This window comes from Tauraco erythrolophus, chromosome 30 (assembly GCF_009769465.1).
Source record: "Tauraco erythrolophus isolate bTauEry1 chromosome 30, bTauEry1.pri, whole genome shotgun sequence".
Lineage (NCBI taxonomy): Eukaryota > Metazoa > Chordata > Aves > Musophagiformes > Musophagidae > Tauraco > Tauraco erythrolophus.
In genome coordinates, this window is record NC_141494.1 from 864420 (window position 1) to 891501 (window position 27082).

Below are 27082 nucleotides of genomic sequence, written 5' to 3' on the forward strand. Positions count from 1 at the left end.
GCGCGGGGGGAGCGGGGGGGGCGGGGAAAAAAGGCCAAAACCCGCCAACTTTGGGTTATTTTTAGCTCCCCGGGTGAGAGCGGTGCAGCCGCGGCAGGACGCGGTCCGTCCGCCCCCGAAAATGCCCGGGGGGGCGGCTCGGCTGAGCCCCCAGAAAGGGGTTGGGGGTGCCCGGGGCTGCGGCAGCGTTGGCACCGCCAGCACCAGCCAAAGGGAATTTTCTCCCCGAACGGGGGGAGTTTTCCCCCCCACCCCGGGGAAGCGGCGGAGGAAATTCCGCCTGGAGGGGAGTTGGGTTTGAGCGGAGCCGCCTCACGGCGCTGGAAAAAATGAATTTATTTCACGCCGGGGGCTGAGGAAGCGGTTTTAGCTCCCGGGGGGGTCTCGGGAGGGGGGGTGCGGGGTGAAGGGGCTCCGAGGGGGGGTGGACGGGAGCGGGGGGGTCACCTGTGGCCAGACGGTGCCTGCAGAGCAGGATGAGCAGCGGGAGCAGGGCCAGGAGCGAGACGCAGAGCAGCACCGGCACCAGCGGCCACGGAGGGCACCGTCCTGCGGGGGGAGAGAATGAGGGGGAGGGGGCGGTTTGGTCCCCCGAAATGGGGGTCAGGGCTGTGCTGGGGGGGGCCACGCGCAGGTTTAAAGCATTTCAGCGCAGGGGGATCCCAGCAAGGAGCTGGCAGGAGGGGGGGCAAAGGGATTTGCAAACTGTGCCTTAATGGGGAAGAACTGGGACAGTGAGGATTTGCTAAACGAGGAAAGGTGGAAGAATTGGGATGTGGGGGGGACAGAGGCTGGAACACGCGGGGGCCACACGCACTAATTACCGTCCTCGAAGCCCTTTGCCGAGGGCGGCGCTGACGTTCCTGCCCGTGCCGCTCTCTCGGGCCGTGCACGCCGCAGCCCCATCCCAGCGCTCGGCCGAGGCCCAGGCTGATGCTCCAGGCGCTGAGGACGCCGCGCTCGTCCACGGCCGACGCCATCAGCGGTGCCACCTGCCCGCCGGGCTGCCAGTGCACGGTGTCCCAGCCCGGAGGGACGTCGTGGAGGTGGCAGAGCAGGGGGATGTCGGCCGGCGGCTGCCCGGGCTCCTCTGCCTCCAGGGGCACCAGGATGGAGAGCTTGGGCTCGGTGGCATCTAAAGAGGGAAAGTGGGTGCTGGGAGGTGGCACAAACCTCCCAGGGATGTCCCCAACCTGACGGGCACTTACTGGTGACGATGAGAGTGGTCCCATTCCCAAACGAGGGGTAGTAACCGGTGGAGCTGCAGTAATAAACCCCGGAGTCCTCCCTCTGCGCGGGGCCGATGGTGAGAGAAAATTTCCCCAGTGATTCCCTCCTTCCCGAGTATTTTCCCACCGGAGGGAAGTTCTCTGAGCTCCGGTAAATCCAGGACAAACTGCCATCCGACTTCTCCTTGTACCAGTTTACATACCAGTCATTGTTCCAGCTGTCACAGCTCAGCATCGCCATCTCTCCGGGGCGCACCCAGAGCTGCCCCGGGCTCTGCTGGACCCGTCTCCCCTGTGCCAGGGTCCCTCCTGCCCGGGGGGAGCAGAACGGAGTTGGATTTTCCGCCCTTCAGCCTTTCCCATATATCGCATTCAAAATTTTGGGAAATCTCGCCCGGGTCGGGGTATGTCTGGGGCGGGCACGTACCTGGCAGGAGGAGCAGGAGGGTCCCCAGGAGCCCATAGCACATGTCGGCCCAAGCCCTTGTGCCAGGGAGACTCTGTCGGTTTTCTCTCGCTGCCGGGATGGGGGGGTCTGACGTAGGGGCCCCCCCGGGGGGGTTGGCATCCACACGCACTGGTGATGCTCAGAGGAGACGCCCCAAGAGCTGGCCCTGCCCCAGCTGGGACGGCGGGGTCCTCCCGCATCCCCTCACCCCGCCGTGGGGCTTTGCCACCCGCGCCCCCTCGCCGGGACCCTTTGGGGCTGCACTTAGTGCCAGGGAATGGTGCTGGAGGGGAAGGTGGAGGGTCCCGGGGACAGAACATCCGCCAGCCTGGGGCTTTATTCGGGGTAAGGGAGGAATCTGGGGAGGGAATGTGGGAATTCAGGGAGGAAATGTGGGGAGGGAAGCGCTTGCCCTGGTCTCCCATGGAAAATGGGCTTTGACTCCCTGCTCCATGTCGCCGCGGGCCTTTTCGCCCCCCGCCCGTCTCTCCGAGGAGCCCTGGGCTTCGCCAGCCCCTGGTTTTTCTCCTCTCCAAGGCAAACGTCTCGCTTGCCCTTGGGCTTGGGGCTGGATTTCCCCAAGCTCCCGACTGGGAACCGCCAGGAATTGCCCCCGGGAATTGCCCCCGGGAATTGCCCCCGGACACAGCAGCCACCTCTGGGAGGAGGCGCTGGAATTCCTTCCCTCTGGATTCTCTATTCTTCCGCCTCTCTGCAGCACCGGAGGCTTTGCTGGCGCTGGAGATGGCTGCGGTTGGCCCCGCTGCTCCGTTCTGACACTTCCCGGGGGTTTCTGGAGGCCAAATCCCCCCCTCCCCCCCAGCCACGGGGGCCGGGGATGTTTTTCGGCACGGCTTTGGCCGAGGCCCGCGGTGCCGAACCGCAGCCGGAAAGGCAGCAGCGGGGCCGGGGCGTGGGAACGGCTTTGCAGCTTTTCGTGCCTTTGATGGGTGTTTGGGGGGGGTGGCGGCATCTGGGGGGTGGTGGGGGGAGGCTCCCATCAAACGCTGCAGGAATCGCCCAAAACCCAGCAGCAGCGACGGGATTTCTGTGATTTCCGCGTGTTTGGGACCCAGCCGGGGTTGGGAGGAGGGACCCAGCCCCAGTCCAATCCTGGCCAGGGCCGTATCCTTCCCCCACCATCCCCAAAATCCTGAAATCTTCCCATTTCCTCCCCCCCAGCCTGGTCCCAGGCAGTGCCCGGCTCAGCACCTGCATCCCCTCACCCACGTTTCGCCTCCAGAACCAATTTTGTCTCCGTCTCGGACATTTCGGAGGGGGGTTCAGCCTCCCCTCGGCTCAGAGCACCACCCGGGCGGATTTATTGCCCCCCGATGCCCCAAAACGCCCCGATTTTGCTCAGAAGCTTCGAAACAGAGTGGTGGGGGGAGTGTGAGCTGCGACCGGTGGCATCCCACCCCCAGCACCCTCCTGCCAGGGATGCTCCGGGATGCGGCACGCGGCCGAGTGGCCACCATGGCCCCGGTGACGAAGGCAGCGAGGTGGGGGGGTCGGTGCCCGCAGCTCCGTGGTTTCGGCATCGCCGGCAGCTCTGCAGAACAGCTCGGCCTGGGGGAGGAACTGGCCCCCCCATTGCAGCACTAGCCACCGATGGCAGCCGGGGGCTCGCTGGCCCCTGCGGGGCTGCTGTGGCTCTGCCTGGGTGGGTGGCGGGCGCGGGGCTGGGGGAGGGCGGCCGGGCTGCGCTTTGGGGACATTTCTGGGCTTTTTGGAGCCCCCGGGTGCTGGGAGAGGGGGGTGGTGGGGGTGACGGCGGGGCTGGGCTGGAGCCTGGCGGGGGAATGAGCCCCTGGTCGGTCCCCGCAGCCCCAGCAGCGCTGCTGAGGCTGCACCAGCCCCAGCCCGTCCTGGTCGTGGAGCCCGGGGAGGCGGTGGAGATCGGCTGCGTGGCCGACGACAGCTTCGACAGCAGAAGAAGAATGTCCTGGTACCGGCGCGGCGACAGGGACGGGCCCAAACTGGTCCTGCATTGTCTGACTGGGACGCAGGGGAGGTTCTCCTGCAATTTTTGGAGTCACCGTGTCACCCTGCGCATCGCTGGTGCCCAACCAGATGACACCGGCCTCTACCTGTGTGCCTACTACCGCACATGGCGCCTGCATTTCGGCAACGGCACCGCGCTGCTGGTGGGAGGTAGGATGGCGGCTTCAGCGGGGGGTGAGACCCTCATGGCCCCTGAGTTACCCCCATGTTCCCCATCCCTGCTGTCCCCTCTGTCCTGCCCTGGCCCCTCCAGCATTTTCCCCCCCCCCATCATCCCCTGTCCCTCTCCATCCCACCCGTTTTCCCCCATCCCCTCCATCCCCTCCATCTCTCTCCACCTCCTTCCATCTCCTTCATCCCTCTGGATCCTTCCCGATCTCCAACTATCCCCCTCGATCCCCCTCCATTCCCCCATCGGCCCCATCCCCTCCGTCCCCCCAGCCCGTGCCCGTGCCCACCCCACACCCTGCTGCAGCCCCTCTCCCCTTGCAGACAGCTGGACCAACAGGAGCTGGGTGCGGGTGCTGGCGCCCCACGGGGACCCCCGGGCCCCCCCCAGGCTGTTCTGTGCCGTGGGTGCCACCGCCGGCCCCGTCCTCGTCTCCCGGCCGGGGGGGCCCGGGGAGGTTTTGGGGCTGGGGGATGGTGCGGGGCCGCTCGTCAGCCCCATGGGCACGGCCGGGGGGGCCGGGGGGCTCTGCGAGGTGCGCTTCAACGCCTCCGCGCCCCCCGTCCGCAGGAGAGCAGAACGGCGCAGGATCAAGGGTGAGTGTGGGGGAACCCTCCCCAAACTGGGGCACCCCGGGGGAAACTGAGGCAGCCGGGATGACTTGGCCTCAAGGTGGGGTGATGTTGGGGGTCTGTGGTGGGATGTTGGGACAAGCCAGCCCCTCTCGCCCAGGCTGCTCCTTCCTGAACCACAGGATGGGGGTCCTGTCCGGGGTCGGGGCACTGCTGCTGCTCAGCATCTGCCTCAGCATCCGCCGCCTGCGCCGCCCCACGCCCACGGGTAAGGAGCGCGGCACGGGCGGGGGGTGGCATCTCCGCCCTGCCCCCGCTGTGCCGTCCATCTGGCCGGGACCCCTGCACTCCACCCCGATCCCCCTCCATCACCCCTCCTCCTGCTCCGTCCCCTCGCTCCTGTCCCCTAGTATCCCCCCTGCCCACGCTGGGGACACGTCTCCCCGCTCCATCCCCTTCAGTCCACACGCCCGGGACCCCGCAGACCGGGGCTGTGGTGCCAGGAGGGCGGCTGTGGGGCCGAGGGGGCCGTTCCAGGGTCCCTGGAGGGGCAGAACAGCCTGCCCCGACCTGCTGCCCCGCTGCTGTGGGTGCAGCCCAGGAGGCGGTTGGTGTTTGGGGCTGCTGTTGAGCTTCTCCTCACCCAACACCCCTGAGTCCTCCTCCTCTGCGCTGCTCTCCAGCCATCCTCCACCCAACCTGTGTTTGGGACTCGGATTGGGATTGGGATTGGGATTGGGATTGGGATTGGGATTGGGATTGGGATTGGGATTGGGATCGCCCCGACCCACAGACAGGACCCTGCGCTTGGCCTGGCTGAGCTGCATGAGGTTGGCACAGGCGCAGCTCTCCAGCCTGCCCAGGTCCCTCTGGATCTCATCCCTTCCCTCCGGCGTGTCCTCCACCCCACCCAGCTCCACGTCCTCAGCAACGTGCTGAGGGTGCCCTCGATGCCACCCTCCAGCCCCAACACCGACCCCTGAGGAACGCCCCTCGTCACTGGGCTGCACTGGGACATCGAGGCGTTGAGTGCGACCACCCGGCCAGTTCCGTACCCACCCATGGTCCGTCCACCAAACGCGGGTCTCTCCGATCCAGACAAGGATGTGGGACAGTGTCAAATGCTTTGGACAACCCCAGGCAGACGATGTCGGTTGCTCTTCCCTCGACCACCGAGGCTGCAACCGCATCATAAAAGGCCACCGAGTTTGTGGGGCACCGTTGGCCCTTGGTGAAGCCACGCTGGCCGTCCCCACCCCCCTTATTCTCCGGGTGCCTTAGCGGGGTTTCCAGGAGGATCTGGGATCTGCCCCGTGATCCCGCCGGGCAGAGAGGTGAGACCGACTGGCTGCAGCTCCCTGGATCTTCCATTTATCCCTTTTCAAAAACAGGGGCTGTTTCTGCTTTTGCAGCTGGAGGGCAAAAAACCACAAAGCCCCGGGGCTTTTGCACCTTTTCCGGAGCGCTCGAGTGCTGGTGAGCTGGGAAACCACGGAACGGCGCGTTCCGGGCGGCGTGTGTGTGACACGGGGCCCGAGCGGCCACAGAATTCGCTTTCGAGATGAGAAACAAATAAACAGCCTTTGGCAAACCCGTCCGCGAGGGGCTGGCAAATGTCCGACGGGAATTTTCTCCGGGGCTGGGGCTCAAATCGCAGCGGAAAAGCTGAGGCCAAAAAAGTTCCTCCTGGCTTCTGCAAAGCTCCCGCCAGTTTGCCAGCGATTGCTGGGGCAAACTGGTGGGGCGACACGCCGGCTCCCAGTGCCATCGCCTCAGGCTGCTGCCAAAGCACAAAGTTCTTTATTTCATGCGGTTGGGCAAAGCGGGGGGAGCAGCCCCGGCCCCCCGGGGGTCACACAGGGATGCCAGGGGGTTTCAGGCACAAAGGGTCGAGCTCCGGGTCGCGGTTGCCACCACGTCCGGCTGCGGGTCACGGCGTGCGCTGGCACCGGGCACCGGGGACGCGGCGCTGCTCCCGGCCCGGCCCGCCCCGCTCCGAGCGCCCGGCAGCTCCCCGGGCCGGTCCCGTCTATCCCGGAGCCCCCCCGGCTCGGCGGGGAAACCGCTGGCAAAGCCTTTCCGGGCGTTCGATCCGACGCCAAAAAAGTTCCTCCCGGTTTCGCGGAGCTGCCGCCGCTTCGCCGGCGGCTCCCGGAGCAAACGCGGGAGCTGCCGGTGGCGGTTCGGGCGCTGCGGGCACCGGGGGCCGTGCCCACCCCCTCCCGCCCCGCACGCTCTGCCCGTTTTCCCCGTTTCTCCCGGTTTTTAACCCGTTCGCAGGCGCCGGCATTTCAGCGCCGCTCCGGCTCCGCCCGCGGGAGCGAGAACGGCGTTACCGAGCCCCGTGCGGCGCGGGGGGAGCGGGGGGGGCGGGGAAAAAAGGCCAAAAAACCGCCAACTTTGGGTTATTTTTAGCTCCCCGGGTGAGAGCGGTGCAGCCGCGGCAGGACGCGGTCCGTCCGCCCCCGAAAATGCCCGGGGGGGCGGCTCGGCTGAGCCCCCAGAGAGGGGTTGGGGGTGCCCGGGGCTGCGGCAGCGTTGGCACCGCCAGCACCAGCCAAAGGGAATTTTCTCCCCGAACGGGGGGAGTTTCCCCCCCCACCCCGGGGAAGCGGCGGAGGAAATTCCGCCTGGAGGGGAGTTGGGTTTGAGCGGAGCCGCCTCACGGCGCTGGAAAAAATGAATTTATTTCACGCCGGGGGCTGAGGAAGCGGTTTTAGCTCCCGGGGGGGTCTCGGGAGGGGGGGTGCGGGGTGAAGGGGCTCCGAGGGGGGGTGGACGGGAGCGGGGGGGTCACCTGTGGCCAGACGGTGCCTGCAGAGCAGGATGAGCAGCTGGAGCAGGGCCAGGAGCGAGACGCAGAGCAGCACCGGCACCAGCGGCCACGGAGGGCACCGTCCTGCGGGGGGAGAGAATGAGGGGGAGGGGGCGGTTTGGTCCCCCGAAATGGGGGTCAGGGCTGTGCGGGGGGGGCCACGCGCAGGTTTAAAGCATTTCAGCATAGGGGGATCCCAGCCAGGAGCTGGCAGGAGGGGGGGGCCAAGGGATTTGCAAACTGTGCCTTAATGGGGAAGAACTGGGACGTGGGGATTTGCTAAACGAGGAAAGGTGGAAGAATTGGGATGGGGGGGGGGGACAGAGGCTGGAACACACGGGGGGGCAGAAGGACTAATTACCCTCCCCGAGCCCTTTGCCGAGGGCGGCGCTGACGTTCCTGCCCGTGCCGCTCTCTCGGGCCGTGCACGCCGCAGCCCCATCCCAGCGCTCGGCCGAGGCCCAGGCGATGCTCCAGGCGCTGAGGACGCCGCGCTCGTCCACGGCCGACGCCATCAGCGGTGCCACCTGCCCGCCGGGCTGCCAGTGCACGGTGTCCCAGCCCGGAGGGACGTCGTGGAGGTGGCAGAGCAGGGGGATGTCGGCCGGCGGCTGCCCGGGCTCCTCTGCCTCCAGGGGCACCAGGATGGAGAGCTTGGGCTCGGTGGCATCTAAAGAGGGAAAGTGGGTGCTGGGAGGTGGCACAAACCTCCCCAGGGATGTCCCCAACCTGACGGGCACTTACTGGTGACGATGAGAGTGGTCCCATTCCCAAATGAGGGGTAGTAGTCGGAGGAGCCGCAGTAATAAACCCCGGAGTCCTCCCTCTGCGCGGGGCCGATGGTGAGGGAAAATTTCCCCAGTGATTCCTTCCTTCCCGAGTATTTTCCCACCGCAGGGTAGTAACTGTGAGCTCCGGTAAAACCAGTAGAAACTGCTGTCTGGCTTCTCCTTGTACCAGTTTACACACCAGTCATTGTCCCAGCTGTGACAGCTCAGCATCGCCGTCTCTCCGGGGTGCACCCAGAGCCGACCTGGGCTCTGCTGGACCCGTCCCCCCTCCGCCGGGGTCCCTCCTGCCCGGGGGGAGCAGAACGGAGTTGGATTTTCTGCCCTTCAGCCTTTCCCATATATCACATTCAAAATTTTGGGAAATCTCGCCCGGTTCGGGGTATGTCTGGGGCGGGCACGTACCTGGCAGGAGGAGCAGGAGGGTCCCCAGGAGCCCGTAGCACATGTCGGCCCAAGCCCTTGTGCCAGGGAGACTGTGTCAGTTTTCTCTCGCTGCCAGGCTTGGGGGGGTCTGATGTAGGGGCCCCCCCGGGGGGGTTGGCATCCACACGCACTGGTGATGCTCAGAGGAGACGCCCCAAGACCTGGCCCAGCCCCGGCTGGGACGGCGGGGTCCTCCCACATCCCCTCACCCCGCCATGGGGCTTTGCCCCCTGCGCCCCCTCGCCGGGACCCTTTGGGGCTGCATTTAGTGCCAGGGAATGGTGCTGGGGGGGAAGGTTGAGGGTCCTGGGGACAGAACATCCGCCAGCCTGGGGCTTTATTCGGGGTCAGGGAGGAATCTGGGGAGAGAATGTGAGAATCTGGGGAGGGAATGTGGGGAGGGAAGCGCTTGCCCTGGTCTCCCATGGAAAATGGGCTTTGACTCCCTGCTCCATGTCGCCGCGGGCCTTTTCGCCCCCCGCCCGTCTCTCCGAGGAGCCCTGGGCTTCGCCAGCCCCTGGTTTTTCTCCTCTCCAAGGCAAACGTCTCGCTTGCCCTTGGGCTTGGGGCTGGATTTCCCCAAGCTCCCGACTTGGAACCGCCAGGAATTGCCCCCGGGAATTGCCCCCGGGAATTGCCCCCGGACACAACAGCCACCTCTGGGAGGAGGCGCTGGAATTCCTTCCCTCTGGATTCTCGATTCTTCCGCCTCTCTGCAGCACCGGAGGCTTTGCTGGCGCTGGAGATGGCTGCGGTTGGCCCCGCTGCTCCGTTCTGACACTTCCTGGGGGTTTCTGGAGGCCAAATCCCCCCCTCCCCCCCAGCCACGGGGCCGGGGATGTTTTTCGGCACGGCTTTGGCCGAGGCCCGCGGTGCCGAACCGCAGCCGGAAAGGCAGCAGCGGGGCCGGGGCGTGGGAACGGCTTCGCAGCTTTTCGTGCCTTTGATGGGTGTTTGGGGGCGTGGGGGCATCTGGGGGGTGGCGGGGGGAGGCTCCCGTCAAACGCTGCAGGAATCGCCCAAAACCCAGCAGCAGCGACGGGATTTCTGTGATTTCCGCGTGTTTGGGACCCAGCCGGGGTCGGGAGGAGGGACCCAGCCCCAGCACAATACTGGCCCAGTCTGTCTCCGTTCCCCACCATCCCCAAAATCCTTCAATCTTCCCATTTCCTCCCGCCCAGCCTGGTCCCAGGCAGTGCCCGGCTCAGCACCTGCAGCCCCTCACCTGCGTTTCGCCTCCAGAACCCATTTTCTCTCCGTCTCGGAGGTTTCGGAGGGGGGTTCAGCCTCCCCTCGGCTCAGAGCATCACCCAGGCGGATTTATTCCCCCCCAACACCCCAAAACCCCCCGATTTTGCTCAGAAGCTTCGAAACGGGGTGGGGGGGGGGAGTGTGAGCTGCGACCGGTGGCATCCCACCCCCAGCACCCTCCTGCCAGGGATGCTCCGGGATGCGGCACGTGGCCGAGTGGCCACCATGGCCCCGGTGACGAAGGCAGCGAGGTGGGGGGGGGTCGGTGCCCGCAGCCCCGTGGTTTCGGCACCGCCAGCAGCTCTGCAGAACAGCTCGGCCCGGGGGAGGAACTGGCCCCCCCATTGCAGCACTGGCCACTGATGGCAGCCGGGGGCTCGCTGGCCCCCGCGGGGCTGCTGTGGCTCTGCCTGGGTGGGTGGCAGGCGCGGGGCTGGGGGAGGGCGGCCGGGCTGCGCTTTGAGAACATTTCTGGGCTTTTTGGAGCCCCTGGCTGCTGGGAGAGGGGGGTGGTGGGGGTGACGGTGGGGCTGGGCTGGAGCCAGGCGGGGGAATGAGCCCCCGGTCGGTCCCCGCAGCCCCAGCAGCGCTGCTGAGGCTGCACCAGCCCCAGCCCGTCCTGGTCGTGGAGCCCGGGGAGCTGGTGGAGATCAAATGCAACGCCAACGACAGCTTGGACAGCAGCAGCAAAGTGTCCTGGTACCGGCGCGGCGACAGGGAAGGGCCCAAACTGGTCCTGAACTGTGGGAACAGGATGCAGGGGAGGTTCTCCTGCGATTTTCAGAGTCACCATGTCACCCTGCGCATCACTGATGCCCAAAAAAAGGACTCCGGCCTCTACCTGTGTGTCTGCTACCGCACATGGCGCCTGCATTTCGGCAACGGCACCGCGCTGCTGGTGGGAGGTAGGATAGCGGCTTCAGCGGGGGGTGAGACCCTCATGGCCCCTGAGTTACCCCCATGTTCCCCATCCCCTGCTGTCCCCTCTGTCCTGCCCTGGCCCCCTCCAGCATTTTCCCCCCCCCATCATCCCCTGTCCCTCTCCATCCCACCCGTTTTCCCCCATCCCCTCCATCGCTTCCATCTCTCTCCACCTCCTTCCATCTCCTTCATCCCTCTGGATCCTTCCTGATCTCCAACTATCCCCCTCGATCCCCCTCCATTCCCCCATCGGCCCCATCCCCTCCGTCCCCCCACCCCGTGCCCGTGCCCACCCTAGACCCCGCTGCAGCCCCTCTCCCCTTGCAGACAGCTGGACCAACAGGAGCTGGGTGCGGGTGCTGGCGCCCCACGGGGACCCCCGGGCCCCCCCCAGGCTGTTCTGTGCTGTGGGTGCCACCGCCGGCCCCGTCCTCATCTCCCCGCCGGGGGGGCCCGGGGAGGTTTGGGGGCTGGGGGATGGTGCGGGGCCGCTTGTCAGCCCCATGGGCACGGCCGGGGGGGCCGGGGGGCTCTGCGAGGTGCGCTTCAACGCCTCCGCGCCCCCCGTCCGCAGCAGAGCGGAGCGGCACAGCATCAAGGGTGAGTGTGGGGGAACCCTCCCCAAACTGGGGCACCCCGGGGGAAACTGAGGCAGCCGGGATGGCTCGGCCCCAGGGCGGGGGGATGCTGGGGTCTGTGGTGGGACGAACCAGCCCCTCTCGCCCAGGCTGCTCCGTCCTGACCCCGATCACGGGGGCCCTGGCCGGGGTCGGGGCGCTGCTGCTGCTCAGCATCTGCCTCAGCATCCGCCGCCTGCGCCGCCCCACGCCCACGGGTAAGGAGCGCGGCACGGGCAGGGGTGGCATCCCGCCCTGCCCCCCCACTGTGCCGTCCATCTGGCCGGGACCCCTGCACTCCACCCCGATCCCCCTCCATCACCCCTCCTCCTGCTCCATCCCCTCGCTCCTGTCCCCCCCGCTGCCCCCCTGCCCGCACTGGGGACACGTCTCCCCGCTCCGTCCCCTCCAGGCCGCCCGCCCGGGACCCCGCAGCCGCCGGCGTCGTGGGAGAACGAGGTGAGGCCGTGCGGCCCCCGGGTACCCCCGGCCCAGGCTGGGGAGTGGGGTGGGCAAGGGGGTGGTGGGGGACGGGGGCAGCCCCACTGCTGCCCCACGGGGGGCTGAGTGGCGCGGGGGCGGCTCTGACGCCATCGTGCCCCGCAGGGACGGCTGACCTACGCCCAGCTGAGCTTCGCCACCACCGCCGGGCGCACGCCGTGACCCGCAGCCGGATGTGATGGCAACCCCGACCTGGAGCTCGATCCTGTGTGCCCGAACCCCCTGGCATCCCTGTGTGACCCCCGGGGGGCCGGGGCTGCTCCCCCCGCTTTGCCCAACCGCATGAAATAAAGAACTTTGTGCTTTGGCAGCAGCCTGAGGCGATGGCGCTGGGAGCCGGTGTGTCCCCCCACCAGTTTGCCCCAGCAATCGCTGGCAAACTGGCGGGAGCTTTGCAGAAGCCAGGAGGGACGTTTTTGGCCTCAGCTTTTCCGCTGCGATTTGAGCCCCAGCCCCGGAGAAAATTCCCGCCGGACATTTGCCAGCCCCTCGCGGACGGGTTTGCCAAAGGCTGTTTATTTGTTTCTCATCTCGAAAGCGAATTCTGTGGCCGCTCGGGCCCCGTGTCACACACACGCCGCCCGGAACGCGCCGTTCCGTGGTTTCCCAGCTCGCCAGCACTCGAGCGCTCCGGAAAAGGTGCAAAAGCCCCGGGGCTTTGTGGTTTTTTGCCCTCCAGCTGCAAAAGCAGAAACAGCCCCTGTTTTTCAAAAGGGATAAATGGAAGATCCAGGGAGCTGCAGCCAGTCGGTCTCACCTCTCTGCGCGGCGGGATCACGGGGCAGATCCCAGATCCTCCTGGAAACCCCGCTAAGGCACCCGGAGAATAAGGGGGGTGGGGATGGCCAGCGTGGCTTCACCAAGGGCAAACGGTGCCCCACAAACTCGGTGGCCTTTTATGATGCGGTTGCAGCCTCGGTGGTCGAGGGAAGAGCAACCGACATCGTCTGCCAGGGGTTGTCCAAAGCATTTGACACTGTCCCACATCCTTGTCTGGATCGGAGAGACCCGGGTTTGGTGGACGGACCATGGGTGGGTACGGAACTGGCCGGGTGGTCGCACTCAACACCTCGATGTCCCGGTGCAGCCCAGTGACGAGGGGCGTTCCTCAGGGGTCGGTGTTGGGGCTGGAGGGTGGCATCGAGGGCACCCTCAGCACGTTGCTGAGGACGTGGAGCTGGGTGGGGTGGAGGACACGCCGGAGGGAAGGGATGAGATCCAGAGGGACCTGGGCAGGCTGGAGAGCTGCGCCTGTGCCAACCTCATGCAGCTCAACCAGGCCAAGCACAGGGTCCTGTCGGTGGGTCGGGGCGATCCCAACCCCAATCCCAACCCCAATCCCAACCCCAATCCCAATCCCAATCCCAATCCCAATCCCAATCCCAATCCCAATCCCAATCCCAGTCCCAAACACAGGTTGGGTGGAGGATGGCCGGAGAGCAGCGCAGAGGAGGAGGACTCAGGGGTGTTGGGTGAGGAGAAGCTCAACAGGAACCCCAGGCCACTGCCAAATCCCAAAGATTTTTATTTCATCCTGTTGGGCAAAGCGGGGGGAGCAGCCCCGGCCCCCCGGGGGTCACACAGGGATGCCAGGGGGTTCAGGCACACAGGATCGAGCTCCAGGTCGGGGTTGCCACCACGTCCGGCTGCGGGTCACGGCGTGCGCCTGGCGGTGGTGGTGAAGCTCAGCTGGGCGTAGGTCAGCCGTCCCTGCGGGGCACGATGGCGTCAGAGCCGCCCCCGCGCCCCTCAGTCCCCCGTGGGGCAGCAGCGGGGCTGCCCCCGTCCCCCACCACCCCCCTGCCCACCCTACTCCCCAGCCTGGGCCAGGGGTACCCGGGGGCCGCACGGCCTCACCTCGTTCTCCCGCGACGCCGGCGGCTGCGGGGTCCCGGGCGGGCGGCCTGGAGGGGACGGAGCGGGGAGACGTGTCCCCAGTGCGGGCAGGGGGGATGCCAGGGGGGGACAGGAGCGAGGGGATGGAGCAGGAGGAGGGGTGATGGAGGGGGATCGGGGTGGAGTGCAGGGGTCCCGGCCAGATGGACGGCACAGCGGGGGGCAGGGCGGGATGCCACCCCCCGCCCATGCCACGCTCCTTACCCGTGGGCGTGGGGCGGCGCAGGCGGCGGATGCTGAGGCAGATGCTGAGCAGCAGCAGCGCCCCGACCCCGGCCAGGGCCCCCGTGATGGGGGTCAGGATGGAGCAGCCTGGGCAAGAGGGGCTGGTTCGTCCCACCACAGACCCCCAGCATCCCCCCGCCCTGGGGCCGAGCCATCCCGGCTGCCTCAGTTTCCCCCGGGGTGCCCCAGTTTGGGGAGGGTTCCCCCACACTCACCCTTGATGCTGCGCTGCTCTGCTCTGCTGCGGACGGGGGGCGCGGAGGCGTTGAAGCGCACCTCGCAGAGCCCCCCGGCCCCCCCGGCCGTGCCCATGGGGCTGACGAGCGGCCCCGCACCATCCCCCAGCCCCAAAACTTCCCTGGGCCCCCCTGGCCGGGAGACGAGGACGGGGCCGGCGGTGGCACCCACGGCACAGAACAGCCTGGGGGGGGCCCGGGGGTCCCCGTGGGGCGCCAGCACCCGCACCCAGCTCCTGTTGGTCCAGCTGTCTGCAAGGGGAGAGGGGCTGCAGCGGGGTGTGGGGTGGGCACGGGCACGGGCTGGGGGGACAGAGGGGATGGGGCCGACGGGGGAATGGAGGGGGATCGAGGGGGATAGTTGGAGATCGGGAAGGATCCAGAGGGATGAAGGAGATGGAGGGAGGTGGAGAGAGATGGAGGGGATGGAGGGGATGGGGGAAAACGGGTGGGATGGAGAGGGACAGGGGATGATGGGGGGGTGGAAAACGCTGGAGGAGGCCAGGGCAGGACAGAGGGGACAGCAGGGGATGGGGAACATGGGGGTAACACGGGGGCCATGAGGGTCTCACCCCCCGCTGAAGCCACCGTCCTACTTCCCACCAGCAGCGTGGTGCCGTTGCCGAAATGCAGGCGCCATGTGCGGCAGCAGGCACACAGGTAGAGGCCGGAGTCCTTTTTTTGGGCACCAGCGATGCGCAGGGTGACATGGCGTCTCCGAAAATCGCAGGAGAACCTCCCCTGCGTCCTGTTCCCACAGTTCAGGACCAGTTTGGGCCCGTCCCTGTCGCTGCGCCGGTACCAGGACACTTCACTGCTGCTCTCCATGGGCTCGTCAGCCGCGCAGTCGATCTCCACCAGCCTCCCGGGCTGCACGACCAGGACGGGCTGGGGCTGGTGCAGCCTCAGCAGCGCTGCCGGGGCTGCGGGGACCGACCGGGGGCTCATTCCCCCGCCAGGCTCCAGCCCAGCCCCACCGTCACCCCCACCACCCCCCTCTCCCAGCAGCCAGGGGCTCCAAAAAGCCCAGAAATGTCCCCAAAGCGCAGCCCAGCGGCCCTCCCCCAGCCCCGCGCCCACCACCCACCCAGGCAGAGCCACAGCAGCCCCGCGGGCGCCAGCGAGCCCCCGGCTGCCATCGGTGGCCAGTGCTGCAATGGGGGGGCCAGTTCCTCCCCCGGGCCGAGCTGTTCTGCAGAGCTGCCGGCGCTGCCAAAACCACGGGGCTGCAGGCACCGACCCCCCCCACCTCGCTGCCTTCGTCACCGGGGCCATGGTGGCCACTCGGCCACGTGCCGCATCCCGGAGCATCCCTGGCAGGAGGGTGCTGGGGGTGGGATGCCACCGGTCGCAGCTCACACTCCCCCCCACCACCCCGTTTTGAAGATTCTGAGCAAGATCGGGGGTTTTGGGGCATCGGGGGGTAATAAACCCACCTGAGTGATGTTCTGAGCCGAGGGAATGTTGAACCCCCCTCTGAAACCTCCGAGATGGAGAGAAAATCTGTTCTCGAGGCAAAACCCGGGTGAGGGGCTGCAGGTGCTGAGCTGGAAATGGGAAGAATTGAGGATTTTGGGGATGGTGGGGGATGGATACGGCCCTGGCCAGGATTGGACTGGGGCTGGGTCCCTCCTCCCGACCCCGGCTGGGTCCCAAACACTCAGAAATCACAGAAATCCCGTCACTGCTGCTGGGTTTTGGGCGATTCCTGCAGCATTTGACGGGAGCCTCCCCCCGCCACCCCCCAGACGCCCCCACCCCCCAAAAACCCCCATCAAAGGCACGAAAAGCTTCGAAGCCGTTCCCACGCCCCGGCCCCGCTGCCGCCTTTCCGGCTGCGGTTCGGCACCGCGGGCCTCGGCCAAAGCCGTGCCGAAAAACATCCCCGGCCCCGTGGCTGGGGGGGAGGGGGGGATTTGGCCTCCAGAAACCCCCGGGAAGTGTCAGAACGGAGCAGTGGGGCCAACCGCAGCCATCTCCAGCGCCAGCAAAGCCTCCGGTGCTGCAGAGAGGTGGAAGAAGAGAGAATCCAGAGGGAAGGAATTCCAGCGCCTCCTCCCAGAGGTGGCTGCTGTGTCCGGGGGCAATTCCCGGGGGCAATTCCTGGCGGCTCCCAGCCGGGAGCTTGGGGAAATCCAGCCCCAAGCCCAAGAGCGAGCGAAACGTTTGCCTTGGAGAGGAGAAAGACCAGGGGCTGGCAAAGCCCAGGGCTCCTCGGAGAGACGGGCGGGGGGCGAAGTCTCCCTGGCACAAGGGCTCGGCCGACATGTGCTACGGGCTCCTGGGGACCCTCCTGCTCCTCCTGCCAGGTACGTGCCCGCCCCAGACATACCCCAACCCGGGCGAGATTTCCCAAAATTTTGAATGTGATATATGGGAAAGGCTGAAGGGCAGAAAATCCAACTCCGTTCTGCTCCCCCCGGGCAGGAGGGACCCTGGCGGAGGGGAGACGGGTCCAGCAGAGCCCGGGGTGGCTCTGGGTGCGCCCCGGAGAGACGGCGACGCTGAGCTGTCACACCGAGGAATACGGCTCCTTTGTGAACTGGTACAAGGAGAAGTCGGACGGCAGTTTGTCCTGGATTTACTGGAGCTCAGATTACTACCGTCCGGTGGGAAAATACTCGGGAAGGAAGGAATCACAGGGGAAATTTTCCCTCACCATCGGCCCCGCGCAGAGGGAGGACTCCGGGGTTTATTACTGCGGCTCCTCCGATTTCTACCCCTCGTTTGGGAATGGGACCACTCTCATCGTCACCAGTAAGTGCCCGTCAGGTTGGGGACATCCCTGGGGAGGTTTGTGCCACCTCCCAGCACCCACTTTCCCTCTTTAGATGCCACCGAGCCCAAGCTCTCCATCCTGGTGCCCCTGGAGGCAGAGGAGCCTGGGCAGCCGCCGGCCGACATCCCCCTGCTCTGCCACCTCCACGACGTCCCTCCGGGCTGGGACACCGTGCACTGGCAGCCCGGCGGGCAGGTGGCACCGCTGTTGGCATTGGCCATGGACGAGCGCGGCGTCCTCAGCGCCTGGAGCATCGCCTGGGCCTCGGCCGAGCGCTGGGATGGGGCTGCGGCGTGCACGGCCCGAGAGAGCGGCACGGGCAGGAACGTCAGCGTCGCCCTCGGCAAAGGGCTCGAGGAGGGTAATTAGTGCGTGTGCCCCCCCGCGTGTTCCAGCCTCTGTCCCCCCCCCCCATCCCAATTCATCCACCTTTCCTCGTTTAGCAAATCCCCACGTCCCAGTTCTTCCCCATTAAGACACAGTTTGCAAATCCCTTGGCCCCCCTCTCCTGCCAGCTCCTGGCTGGGATCCCCCTGCGCTGAAATGCTTTAAACCTGCGCGTGGCCCCCCCCGCACAGCCCTGACCCCCATTTCGGGGTTGCTCGGCTCCCCACGGTGACCAAACCGCCCCTCCCCCTCATTCTCTCTCCCCCCCCGCAGAACGGTGCCCTCCGTGGCCGCTGGTGCCGGTGCTGCTCTGCGTCTCGCTCCTGGCCCTGCTCCAGCTGCTCGTCCTGCTCTGCAGGCACCGTCTGGCCACAGGTGACCCTCCCGCTCCCGTCCACCCCCCCTCGGAGCCCCTTCACCCCCAACCCCCCTCCCGGCACCCCCCGGGAGCTAAAACCGCTTCCTCAGCCCCCGGCGTGAAATAAATTCATTTTTTCCAGCGCCGTGAGGCGGCTCCGCTCAAACCCAACTCCCCTCCAGGCGGAATTTCCTCCGCCGCTTCCTCGGGGTGGGGGGGGAAACTCCCCCTGTTCGGGGAGAAAATTCCCTTCGGCTGATGCTGCTCCTTCTCGCCTCCTGCTGCCGTCGGGGCAGAAAAAGGCACCGCGGAGGAACGCGCCATCCGCCACGAGCAGCTCCGCTCCGTGCTCCCGGGATGCTCCCGGGATTCCCGGCTGCTCCATCACCCCTGGATAACGCTGGGGGGGCGGGAGTCTGTGGGTGCCTGGGTGCGATGAACCCCCTCGTTTGGGTCGGGGGTATTTCGGTGGGGAGGGGAAGGGGGAAGGGGAGGAGGGAAGGGGAGGGAGGAAGGGGGAACGGGGAAGGGGAGGGGAAGGGGGGGAAGGGGAGGGGAGGGGAGGGGAGGGAAGGGGAGGGGAGGCGAAGCCCCCCCATCGCTCAGGGGTTGCCGCAGCTGCTTCGGGTCTAATTAAGGAAGGAACAATAAAAGTCGAGGTTCGGAAAAGCGGAGTCTCAGCGCCGTGACGGTGGGACGGGGCTCCCAGCGTCACCCCCCCCGGCCGGTGCCACGGGCCGCCGGGCTGAGCGGGAACCCACCCGTTGGCAGCACCCGGGGCCCGGCGGTGCCCGGGGGGGGCTGCACGGGCCCTCCGCCGGAGGGTTTCGGGGCGCACAGCGGCTCCCCCCGGGCCGCATCCCCGGGACTGCGCCCCCCCCCGCCCCGCCGTTCCCGCCGCGCGGCCGCCGGCCGCCAGGGGCGCTGTCCGGGTCCCGCCGCCTACAGCTCCCGGCGTGCCCCGCGCGGCGCCGCCCCGCCCCGCCCCGCCCCGCCCCGCCGCCATGGGCGCCGCCGTCTTCTTCGGCTGCGCCGGGATCGCCTTCGGGCCGGCGCTCGCCCTCGTCGTGCTCACGGTGGCGGCGGAACCGCTGCGGGTGATCGTGCTGGTGGCGGGGTGAGCCCGGGGGGGGGCTCGGGAGGGCTCTGGGATGGCGGGGGGGGCTCGGGAGGGCTCTGGGATGGCGGGGGGGGCTCTAGGGGAGGTCCGGCGGGGGCTCGGAGGGCCCCGAGGGGGTTCTGGGGTGTCCCGGGGGGCTGTGGTGCCGGGAGGGCGGCTGTGGGGCCGAGGGGGCAGTTCTGGGGCCGTTCCGGGGTCTGTGGGTGTTCGGGAGCCCTCGGAGCGGGGCAGTTCTGGGGCAGTTGGGGGTCCGAGAGCATTGAGGGGGGGCTGAGGGGGCAGTTCTGGGGCAGTTCGGGGTCTGAGAGCATTGAGGGGGGCTGAAGAGGCAGTTCTGGGCAGGTGGGTGTCAGAGAGCAATGGGGGGGGCTGAGGGGGTAGTTCTGGGGCAGTTGGGGGTCAGAGAGCATTGAGGGGTGCTGAGGGGGCAGTTCTGGGGCAGTTCGGGGGCTGAGGGGTTAGTTCTGGGGCAGTTGGGGGTCAGAGAGTATTGGGGGGGGCTGGGGGGGAAGTTCGGGGGCTGAGGGGTTAGTTCTGGGGCAGTTGGGCATCCGAGAGCATTGAGGGGAGGCTGAGGGGGCAGTTCTGGGGCAGTTGGGGGTCAGAGAGCATTGGGGGGGGCTGGGGGGGACAGTTTGGGGGCTGAGGGGTTAGTTCTGGGGCAGTTGGGGGTCAGAGAGCATTGGGGGGGGCTGAGGGGGCAGTTCTGGGGCAGTTCGGGGGCTGAGGTGTTAGTTCTGGGGCAGTTGGGGGTCAGAGAGCATTGGGGGGGGCTGAGGGGGCAGTTCTGGGGCAGTTGGGGGTCAGAGAGCAATGGGGGCAGCTGAGGGGGCAGTTCTGGGGCAGCTGTGGGTCCGAGAGGGGCAGCAGCTTTCCTCTGAGTGGGCAGTCGCGGCTCTGAGAAGAGAAGGATGGATTTCAATTTCCGAATCCGTTTGGTTTTTCGCTTCCTTCGCCTTCCCAACTCCCGCGACGCCGCCCCGGCAGCCCGGAACCTTCCCGTGCCGAACGCGCGGCCCGGCGCCGGGGCAAACGTCGCTCCTCTCTTCCGCAGGGCGTTTTTCTGGCTGGTGTCGCTGCTCCTGGCGTCCCTGATCTGGTTCGTCTCGGTCCGGCTCAGCGACCGGGAGGACGCCGCGCTGCAGTACGGGCTCCTCATCTTCGGCGCCGCCGTCTCCGTCCTGCTGCAGGAGGCTTTCCGCTTCGCCTACTTCAAGCTGCTGAAGTAAGAGCCGGGCCGAGGGCACGGGATTTCTGCCACCATTGGTGCCCAACCTCCGCTTTCTCCTCCGAGAAACCCCAAAATCTTCCTCGTTGCATCCTGGGATGAAGCTCCTCTTCCTCACGCCGGGCTCGTCTATAAACAGTTGTGATGGGTTGGTGTAAAGGGGTTCTGGTGGCGGAAGAGGGGATTTGCTCCCTGTGACTTCCCTGGTTTCGGAGCTGGGTCAGACCCAGTTCTGGCCACCAGACCGGACTCCCACCCCCCTTGGGGTTGAGCCAGTCAGCGCCTCTGCGAATTCCATATTTTAGTTGGGACAAAGGAACCGGAAAAGGTGCTTCGTCCGGGGGTGAGGAGAGAGGAGGAGGATGCTGCCCCCGCTGCCTGTGCTGGGCCCATGCCACCCACTGAGGATGGCGGCGGCGGAGCCACTTGGGGAACTCGGCGAGCGCCCCGCTCCTGGGGTGCCCGCTGTGCCGAGTTCACCCGGAGAGGACTGAGATCCTTTTCCCTTCTCCTGTGCGACGCGGCCCTTGTTCCGAACTCGCCGCTCACCCTTTCTCTCCCTCCCGAGCAGGAAAGCGGACGAAGGGCTGGCGACCATCAGCGAGGACGGCCGGTCCCCCATCTCCCTCCGGCAGATGGCTTACGGTGAGCGCGATCCCGGGCAGGGCTTGGGCTGTCCTGCGGTTTTCCAGGGATGCTCCGGGATCGGAGACCGGCGGCAGCTGGCGCAGCCTGTGCCGTTCTCTTCCCCGGGGCCCAGAGCCGGGAAGTAGCGGTGGAGGTGCGACGGCTGCGGTCGCTCTCGGCTCACTCCCGCCTCCCCCCGCAGTGTCGGGGCTGTCCTTCGGCATCATCAGCGGCGTGTTTTCCGTCATCAACATCCTGGCAGACTCCATCGGGCCGGGCATCGTCGGGATCCACGGCGACTCGCCGTATTACTTCATCACATCCGGTAAGGCGGGGGTGCCGCGGCAGCCCTGGTTACAGCCGGAGTCTGGCCCGGGCGCGTGGCTCTTCACCGAGGCGAGGAGGAGGAAGGTGATGAGGAGGGCTGAGGGGGGAGTCTGTGTCGCCCTCTTTCCCCAGCGTTCCTCACCATGGCCCTCGTCTTGCTCCACACCTTCTGGGGAGTGATCTTCTTCGACGCCTGCGAAAAACGCCGTTACTGGTGCCTGGGGCTGGTGGTTGCCAGTCACCTCCTCACCTCCGGGCTGGTGAGTTTGGTTTGGATGAGCCGGAGCCAACCGGAGCGGCGCCGAAAGCTGTCCTGGAATTGAAGCGGTCGTGGCCACCGTCGGACACGGGCGGGGGGCCGCTGGGGACACCTCAGACCTCCTGAATCGCCGCCTCTGGGCCGGGGGGCGAGTCACAGCCTGAGGTGGCCTGTTGGGCTGTGTGCAGGAGAGGGTTAATGGAGGATTTTGGGGTCAGATGGAGGATTTTGGGATCGGACGGAGGATTTAGCCGCTAAGCTCCTGGTGGGAACTCTTGGCAGGAGTTTAAGCCAGGCTTGCCGGAGCACAGCTCCGCTCGGAGGCCCCCCCTTTCCCTGCCTGGCTGTTTGGGGGGGCTGTAGGGGCGGCTGGCGGGCGGTGGCATTCCCAACCGGGCTCTTCCCGTCCCCCAGACGTTCCTGAACCCCTGGTATGAGGCCAGCCTGGGCCCCATCTTCATCATCACCCTCTGCACGGGCCTCTGGGCCTTCTTCACCGCCGGAGGCTCCTTCCGCAACATCCTCAAGTGCCTCTCCTGTAAGGGGGGGCTGGCAGGGAGGGGCACACGGTGGTGGGGGGTCGCTGCTGTGATGTGGGGTCTGTTCTGGGGGGTCTCCGTCCCCTTTTTAGGTGGTGGGGTGGACACGGGGGGGGGCCCAGCACTGCTGGGATGGAGGGAGGAGGGGTCTCGCATGCTTTCATGGACACGGTGGCCGCATCTGGCTAACAGGGGGCTCCTGCCAACCCACAAACAGGCCCACCCCGACCCCCCAAACCAGCTTGGTGTCCTCCATGCACCCCCTCTCCCTCCTTCCCCCCCCCAGGTAAGCAGGAGGACGACAGCAGAGTGATGATGTACTCAGCACTGCAGGTGCCTTTCGAGGACTGAGCGGCCGCCGCTGCCACCTGCGCTGCCCGCGCTGCCACCGTGCCCAAGTGCCCTCTTCTCGGCAGCTGGAAGGTCACGTCGCTGCCTTCGCCCCCGCGGTTTGCTCCCGCGGTGCTGCCGCCCGCCGTGCCCCCCGGAGGCAGCTCCATGCCCCCCGGAGGTGGCTCCGTGCCCCATCATGGACCAGAGGGGAATTTTTTGGGGTCCAACCGGTGCTGGTGGGTCCCCCCCCCCGTTAGCTTCATTAGCGACACCCATTAGACTTTTTGTTCCTTACAGGGTGAGGGTGGGGGGGAGGCAGGACGGGGGGGGGCTGGGTGGGCTGTGGTGTGGCCCCAGGACCCCCCTTCCCTCACGTTTTCCACCCCCGGGGGGGGATCCTGCCCTCGCTGTGGCCCCAGCTGGACGCATCCTGCCATGTTCCCCACTCTGCGGAAGCGGGGGGAGCCAGGTTTGGGGGTGCTGTGCCCCACCCACCCCCTTTCTGCTCCCCGCTGGGTGTCTGGGGCCACCCCTCACCCTGCTGTGCCGCTTGGAGGGGGGGTAAATTATTTTTTTGAGAGTAAAACCCTTTTAATAGAGTGACGGGTACCACGGCACCGAGGCGACTTCTGTGATGGGGACGGGGTGAAGTGTGTTGGGGGGCAGAGGGGGTGGTCCCCCCCCATCTTGCTCTGCTCCCAGCTTCCCGGGGAGCACCCAGTTTCTCGGGACTGATGGGATCCAGCCCCGTTCCCTCCCCAGCAAAGAGCTGCCAGTGCCGTGGGGTGGGGAAGGGGCTTTATTTCCAGTGGGGCTGGAACAGGAGCTGCTGCAGCCGTGGGGCTGAGCCCCAGCCGCCTCCTCAGGCACGGGCGGGGGGGTGGGGGGTGGTGGGGGTCCCTTGCAGCCCGGTCCGGAGTGGGGTTCAAGGGTGGGGGCCGTCGTCGTCGGGGGTGCGGCGGGAGGAGGCTTTGAACACGACGTCCTGGTCCTGCGCCCGCCTGGCTCTGCCTCGGGTGGGGAAGGGGCTGAGGTGAGAGCGACCCTCCCCTGGGGGGGGGTCCGGACCCTCTGATTTGGGGGTCGGGGGTTCCCCCCTCAGGGTGGGGGGGGGGTCTCTCACCGCATCCTCTTGGCCAAGAAGTGGACGGTGAGGAAGAGGCCGAGGCAGCCGGAGATGGCGCCGAAGACGATGGCGACGATTTCGCCTGCGTGACCCCGCAGAGGGCTCAGGGGGGACTGAGGTGGGGGGGTGTGACCCCCCCATCCCACCCCACCACCCCCACCCCACCACCCCCACCCCAAATGGGCTGTACCTGTCGAATACCCCTCGGGCCCTGCAAGAGAAGAGCCGGGGCTCAGTGTTGCAGCTTTGCACCCAACCAGGGCTCTAGAAACCCTTTTTTTTTGGGGGGGGGGGTCTTCCTGTGCCCCCCCACCCTGTCCCGATCCCGTTCTCACCCCTGGGGAAGGACGCCAGCACCAGCCGCTGGTTGAGCTCTTGCGGGACCCGAAAATTATCCACCAAGCGTTGGGGCTCGGGCTCGGTCGCCGTCGTGGCGTAAAGGGCTCCCTGGAGCTGCTCCAGCTGGAACGGGGAGCCGGGGGGGCGAGCGCTGGGGCTGCCCCCCACCCAAAAAAACCCCAAACCAAGGGCTTTCCCCCTAAATTGGTCCTACCTGGGCCAGGCTGATGCGGACAGGCTGCTGGAAGAGGGTCCAGAGGACGCCCTGGAAGCAGGGGGGGGTGGTGAGGGACCCGTTGTAGCGATAGTAGAGGTCGAGGCGCGGGGGCAGGAGGTCCTGCACGCTGAAGGAGGGGATGGCCGTCGTCTGTCCTGGGGGGGCGAGCAGGGAGGGGGGGCAGAGGGAGAGGTTGGGGGTCCCCCGTCCCGCCGCCGCGCTCTTTTCCCCGCCGTCTCCCCGCGCTGCCCCCTCGCTCGCCCGCCGCTCACCTGCGTAGCGGATGCTCTGGAGGTGGTTCAGGATGTTGTCGTAGGCAGGGTGGGGGTCAGCACCCACCTGGGGGGGAGCGGGAGGTGTGTGTGGGGGGAGGGATCAAGGGGTTTGGTGGTGGGGGGGTTGTTTTGGGGTCACCGTACCTCCAGGAGGACGCCGAGCACGGCCAGGCCGCCGGCGTGGTGCTGCGCCTCGCTGGCGTTGGCGTAGCGCCCCGCGTCGTAGTGCACCACGTGCATCTGTGGGCACAGCGGCTCCGCGCCGGGAGGGGCGGGGGGCAGAGCAGGGACCCCCCACCCCAACCCACAACCCCCCCCGGGCTGGTGTCCCGCTCTCGCCTCCTTTCCCACCCCCGGTTTCCAGATCTGATCCCACACCGCTGCCTGTGCCCATCCTGGCACCGTCCAGGACCCGTTCCCTGCTCCTGTCTCCCGGTCCTGTGCCAGTTCCCGCACCCGGACTCGTTCCTGCTCCCGTTTCCCACCCTTCTTTCCCCGTCCTGCACCCGTTTCCCGCACCCAGACCCCTTCCCCCTGCCCTTTCCCATGCCGTCTCCCATCACTGCCCCCGATTCCTGCACCCAGACCCTTTCCCACACCCTTCCCGTGCCGTCTCCTGTCCCCAGACCCATTTCTCACCCCCATTTCCCTGTCCACTCCGTGTGCCAGACCCATTTCCCACACCAGGACCCTTTTCCCGTTCCCCACCCTGGGTTCCCGCACCCAGACCCTTTCCGACACCCTTCCCGTGCTGTTTCCCACCCCCATTTCCTGCTCCCAGCCCCATTTCCCTCTCCACTCCCTGTGCCCAGACCCCTTTCCCGCACCAGGACCCTTTTCCCATTCCTGGCACCCGATTCCCACACCCAAACCTGTTTCCCACCCATTCCGATGCTGTTTCCCAGCCCCACTTCCCACCCTATTCCCCCTCCCCTTTCCCTTTGGGGACCCCCGCCCCGTACCTCGGCGGGGGCACGGTGCCCGTCGAGGAGATGCTCGGCGCCACTGGTGCCACCGGGCCGGCCCCAGTGGAAGTGGAGCTGAGCGGCGGCGAAGCTGCGGGGCAGCCCGCGGAGCCGCAGGGAGGGCGGCAGTGCCAGCACCGCTGCCAGGGATGGGGGGCACAGGCAGGGCTGAGTGGGGCTGCCATGGGACAACCCCCCCCCCCCAAACCCCCCGGGCACCCGCTCACCGGTGTGGCCGTTGTTGGCCAGGGTGAAGGCCGAGGTGCCGGGGCGGCGGTAGCCCACGGGGCGAACGGGCGGCAGCGACGGGTCCGGCTGTGCCGACCGCGTCCGGATGTCGATGGGCGACTGGGCTCGGCCCCCGCATGCCGGGTGCCCCTCGGCCCAGTGCTGCTGCCCGTGGGGGCCTGGGGGGCACCCGGGTGAACCCCCCCCCCCCCCACCGTGGGGACTCTGCTTTACCCGCCGCGGCCCCGTGACCCAAAGCGGCCTCGTTTTCCCCCAAAACGAGGACGCGGGTGACATTCCCAACGTGCTCGTTAAGCTGGGGATGTTTTTTTTCCAGCTGGGGGAGCGGGGACAAAGCTGACCCTGTGGGTGCAGGGGGGGTGGGGGGGGACGCGTGGGGTCCCCGTGGGCCCGGCGGGATGGGGCTGAGCTGGGATTTGGCCGCGGTCGGATCCTAATTGGATTTGGCAGCCGGAGCAGGATTGGAGCACAATGGGAGCATTGGGGCGAGGGGGCCCGGGGCGCCCGGGGACAGGGAGGGGGGCATGGGGGGGGCTGCACCCATCCACCTCCTTCCCATTTTGGGGGGACCCAGGTGTCTGGGAGCTGGGGGGGGGGGCATGGGGGGGCTGCACCCATCCACCTTCTTCCCATTTTGGGGGGACCCAGGTGTCTGGGAGCTGGGGGGGGGGGGCATGGGGGGGCTGCACCCATCCACCTCCTTCCCATTTTGGGGGGACCAGGTGCCTGTGGGTGGGGTGGGGGGGCTGTCACCCATCCAACCCCCTCCCTTTTGGGGGCACCCAGGTGGTGCCCCCCCTCGACGTGTGGGCAGGTGGATTTGGGGTGTGGGGGTAAGCGCGGGGGGGGGGGGGGGGGGTCCCACTCACCCTCGTACGCCCAGTGGGGACCTGTGGGGGGAAGTGGAGGTGTTGGGACCTGGGGGGGCCCGGGCTCAGGTGGGCCCCCCCGGTGGCTGCACCCCAAAGGGGGGTCCGGGTGCTGGGAATTGGGGTGAATTCCCGAAGGCCGGAGGGGGGCACTCACCGGCGGGCAGGGTGGGGGCCAAGCCCCCCAGCAGCAGCAGGGCACGCAGCATGGTGGGGGGCGCGGGGGGGGCCGGGTGCTGCCGGTCCGGCCTTAAATACCCACCGGGGCCGGGCCCCCCCGGGGGGGACGGGGAGGGGTGGAGGGGCCATCCCGGGGCGTGGGGACGGGGTGGGGGGGGCTGTGGGATGGGAGACTTGGGGGGCTGAAGGGTTTGGGGGGGCCTGAGGGGGTGGGGGGCTGTGGGGGGCTGTGGGGTCTGTGGGGAGCTGGGGGGGAGTGGGACTGGGGGGCTATGGGGGGCTGTGGGGCCGGGGGGGGGCTGTGGGGAGCTGGGGGGGGGCGGGACTGGGGAGCCTATGGGGGGCTGTGGGGCTTTGGGGGGGTGTGGGGCCGGGGGGGGCTCGGGGGGGGCATGAGGGGAGCTGGGGGAGGTGTGGGGCTGGGGGGGGCTATGGGGGCTGGGGGGGGGTGGGACTGGGGGGGCTATGGGGGGCTGTGGGGAGCTGGGGGGGTGGGACTGGGGGGGCTGTGGGGGGCTGTGGGTTTGGGCGGGGCTGTGAGCGCTGGGGGGGGCTTGGGGGGACCCTGGGGCGGGGGCGGAGCCTGCACAAGCGCCCCGCCCTCCCCCCGCCCCCTTCTTTCCAGCCCCGCCCCCTCCCCACGCCCCTCCGCCCCGCGAGCGCTCACGTGCGCGCGCTGACGTCACCCGGGCGCGTGCCCCGCCCCCACGTGGTGGCCCACGCGCCTTCCCCGCCCTCATTATGTAACGGCGCCGAGGCGAGGCCGCCCCTCCCCATTGGTCGTGCCAGGCCGTGACGCGCGGCCCG

At 67.8% G+C, this 27082-nt stretch overlaps 6 protein-coding genes across 7 annotated transcripts; 3 read left to right on the plus strand and 3 right to left on the minus strand.

Annotated features, from left to right (window-relative positions):
• Window positions 1–61: 61 nt before the first annotated feature.
• Window positions 62–1699, minus strand: LOC147526600 (uncharacterized). The gene is given in 6 exon segments (XM_086628265.1): window positions 62–177; window positions 448–549; window positions 844–928; window positions 930–1135; window positions 1209–1538; window positions 1657–1699. Coding segments are annotated over 6 exon segments (882 nt in total).
• A 4575-nt stretch (window positions 1700–6274) lies between these two features.
• LOC147526601 (uncharacterized) lies at window positions 6275–8473 on the minus strand. Its single transcript, XM_086628266.1, is given in 6 exon segments — window positions 6275–6345; window positions 7220–7321; window positions 7599–7907; window positions 7982–8144; window positions 8146–8312; window positions 8431–8473. Coding segments are annotated over 6 exon segments (855 nt in total).
• Window positions 8474–10255: 1782 nt separating this feature from the next.
• On the plus strand, window positions 10256–11903 carry LOC147526602 (uncharacterized). Its single transcript, XM_086628267.1, has 5 exons — window positions 10256–10607; window positions 10951–11223; window positions 11351–11458; window positions 11653–11720; window positions 11847–11903. Exons 1-5 carry the CDS (start codon window positions 10256–10258, stop codon window positions 11901–11903), a joined length of 858 nt encoding a protein of 285 aa, XP_086484393.1.
• Window positions 11904–16364: 4461 nt separating this feature from the next.
• LOC147526603 (uncharacterized) lies at window positions 16365–18061 on the plus strand. Its single transcript, XM_086628268.1, has 5 exons — window positions 16365–16407; window positions 16526–16855; window positions 16930–17238; window positions 17538–17639; window positions 17919–18061. The coding sequence occupies exons 1-5, from the start codon at window positions 16365–16367 to the stop codon at window positions 18059–18061; spliced, it is 927 nt and encodes a 308-aa protein (XP_086484394.1).
• A 565-nt stretch (window positions 18062–18626) lies between these two features.
• On the plus strand, window positions 18627–22135 carry APH1A (aph-1A gamma-secretase subunit). Of its 2 annotated transcripts, XM_086628378.1 has the most exons (7): window positions 18627–18739; window positions 19797–19967; window positions 20542–20615; window positions 20800–20922; window positions 21057–21184; window positions 21598–21721; window positions 22009–22135. In XM_086628378.1, the coding sequence occupies exons 1-7, from the start codon at window positions 18627–18629 to the stop codon at window positions 22071–22073; spliced, it is 798 nt and encodes a 265-aa protein (XP_086484504.1). In that variant the 3' UTR covers window positions 22074–22135. The 2 variants fall into 2 exon arrangements, with proteins under 2 accessions (XP_086484504.1, XP_086484505.1); XM_086628379.1 differs by lacking the exon at window positions 21057–21184 and having other exon boundaries at window positions 20828–20922.
• An 845-nt stretch (window positions 22136–22980) lies between these two features.
• Window positions 22981–26304, minus strand: CA14 (carbonic anhydrase 14). Its single transcript, XM_086628422.1, has 11 exons — window positions 26236–26304; window positions 26096–26159; window positions 25205–25384; window positions 24975–25117; window positions 24157–24252; window positions 24010–24076; window positions 23735–23892; window positions 23517–23643; window positions 23372–23392; window positions 23179–23263; window positions 22981–23062 (listed from the first exon to the last, which is right to left on the minus strand). The coding sequence occupies exons 1-11, from the start codon at window positions 26302–26304 to the stop codon at window positions 22981–22983; spliced, it is 1092 nt and encodes a 363-aa protein (XP_086484548.1).
• Between the last annotated feature and the right edge of the window lie 778 nt (window positions 26305–27082).

What these genes read in the sequence shown, in the direction of transcription:
- LOC147526602 (XM_086628267.1), top strand. Translation starts at nt 10,256, where the DNA reads ATGAGCCCCCGGTCGGTCCCCGCAGCCCCAGCAGCGCTGCTGAGGCTG. An exon ending in CACCGCGCTGCTGGTGGGAG is followed by an intron (nt 10,608 to 10,950) that starts GTAGGATAGCGG and finishes CTCCCCTTGCAG; the next exon opens with ACAGCTGGACCAACAGGAGC. An exon ending in GCGCCGCCCCACGCCCACGG is followed by an intron (nt 11,459 to 11,652) that starts GTAAGGAGCGCG and finishes CGTCCCCTCCAG; the next exon opens with GCCGCCCGCCCGGGACCCCG.
- LOC147526603 (XM_086628268.1), top strand. Translation starts at nt 16,365, where the DNA reads ATGTGCTACGGGCTCCTGGGGACCCTCCTGCTCCTCCTGCCAG. An exon ending in GACCACTCTCATCGTCACCA is followed by an intron (nt 16,856 to 16,929) that starts GTAAGTGCCCGT and finishes TTCCCTCTTTAG; the next exon opens with ATGCCACCGAGCCCAAGCTC. An exon ending in CGGCAAAGGGCTCGAGGAGG is followed by an intron (nt 17,239 to 17,537) that starts GTAATTAGTGCG and finishes CCCCCCCCGCAG; the next exon opens with AACGGTGCCCTCCGTGGCCG.
- APH1A (XM_086628378.1), top strand. Translation starts at nt 18,627, where the DNA reads ATGGGCGCCGCCGTCTTCTTCGGCTGCGCCGGGATCGCCTTCGGGCCG. An exon ending in GTATTACTTCATCACATCCG is followed by an intron (nt 20,923 to 21,056) that starts GTAAGGCGGGGG and finishes CTCTTTCCCCAG; the next exon opens with CGTTCCTCACCATGGCCCTC. An exon ending in ACCTCCTCACCTCCGGGCTG is followed by an intron (nt 21,185 to 21,597) that starts GTGAGTTTGGTT and finishes CCCGTCCCCCAG; the next exon opens with ACGTTCCTGAACCCCTGGTA.
- CA14 (XM_086628422.1), bottom strand. Translation starts at nt 26,304, where the DNA reads ATGCTGCGTGCCCTGCTGCTGCTGGGGGGCTTGGCCCCCACCCTGCCC. An exon ending in GGCCAACAACGGCCACACCG is followed by an intron (nt 25,118 to 25,204) that starts GTGAGCGGGTGC and finishes CATCCCTGGCAG; the next exon opens with CGGTGCTGGCACTGCCGCCC. An exon ending in GCTGGCGTCCTTCCCCAGGG is followed by an intron (nt 23,393 to 23,516) that starts GTGAGAACGGGA and finishes CTTCTCTTGCAG; the next exon opens with GGCCCGAGGGGTATTCGACA.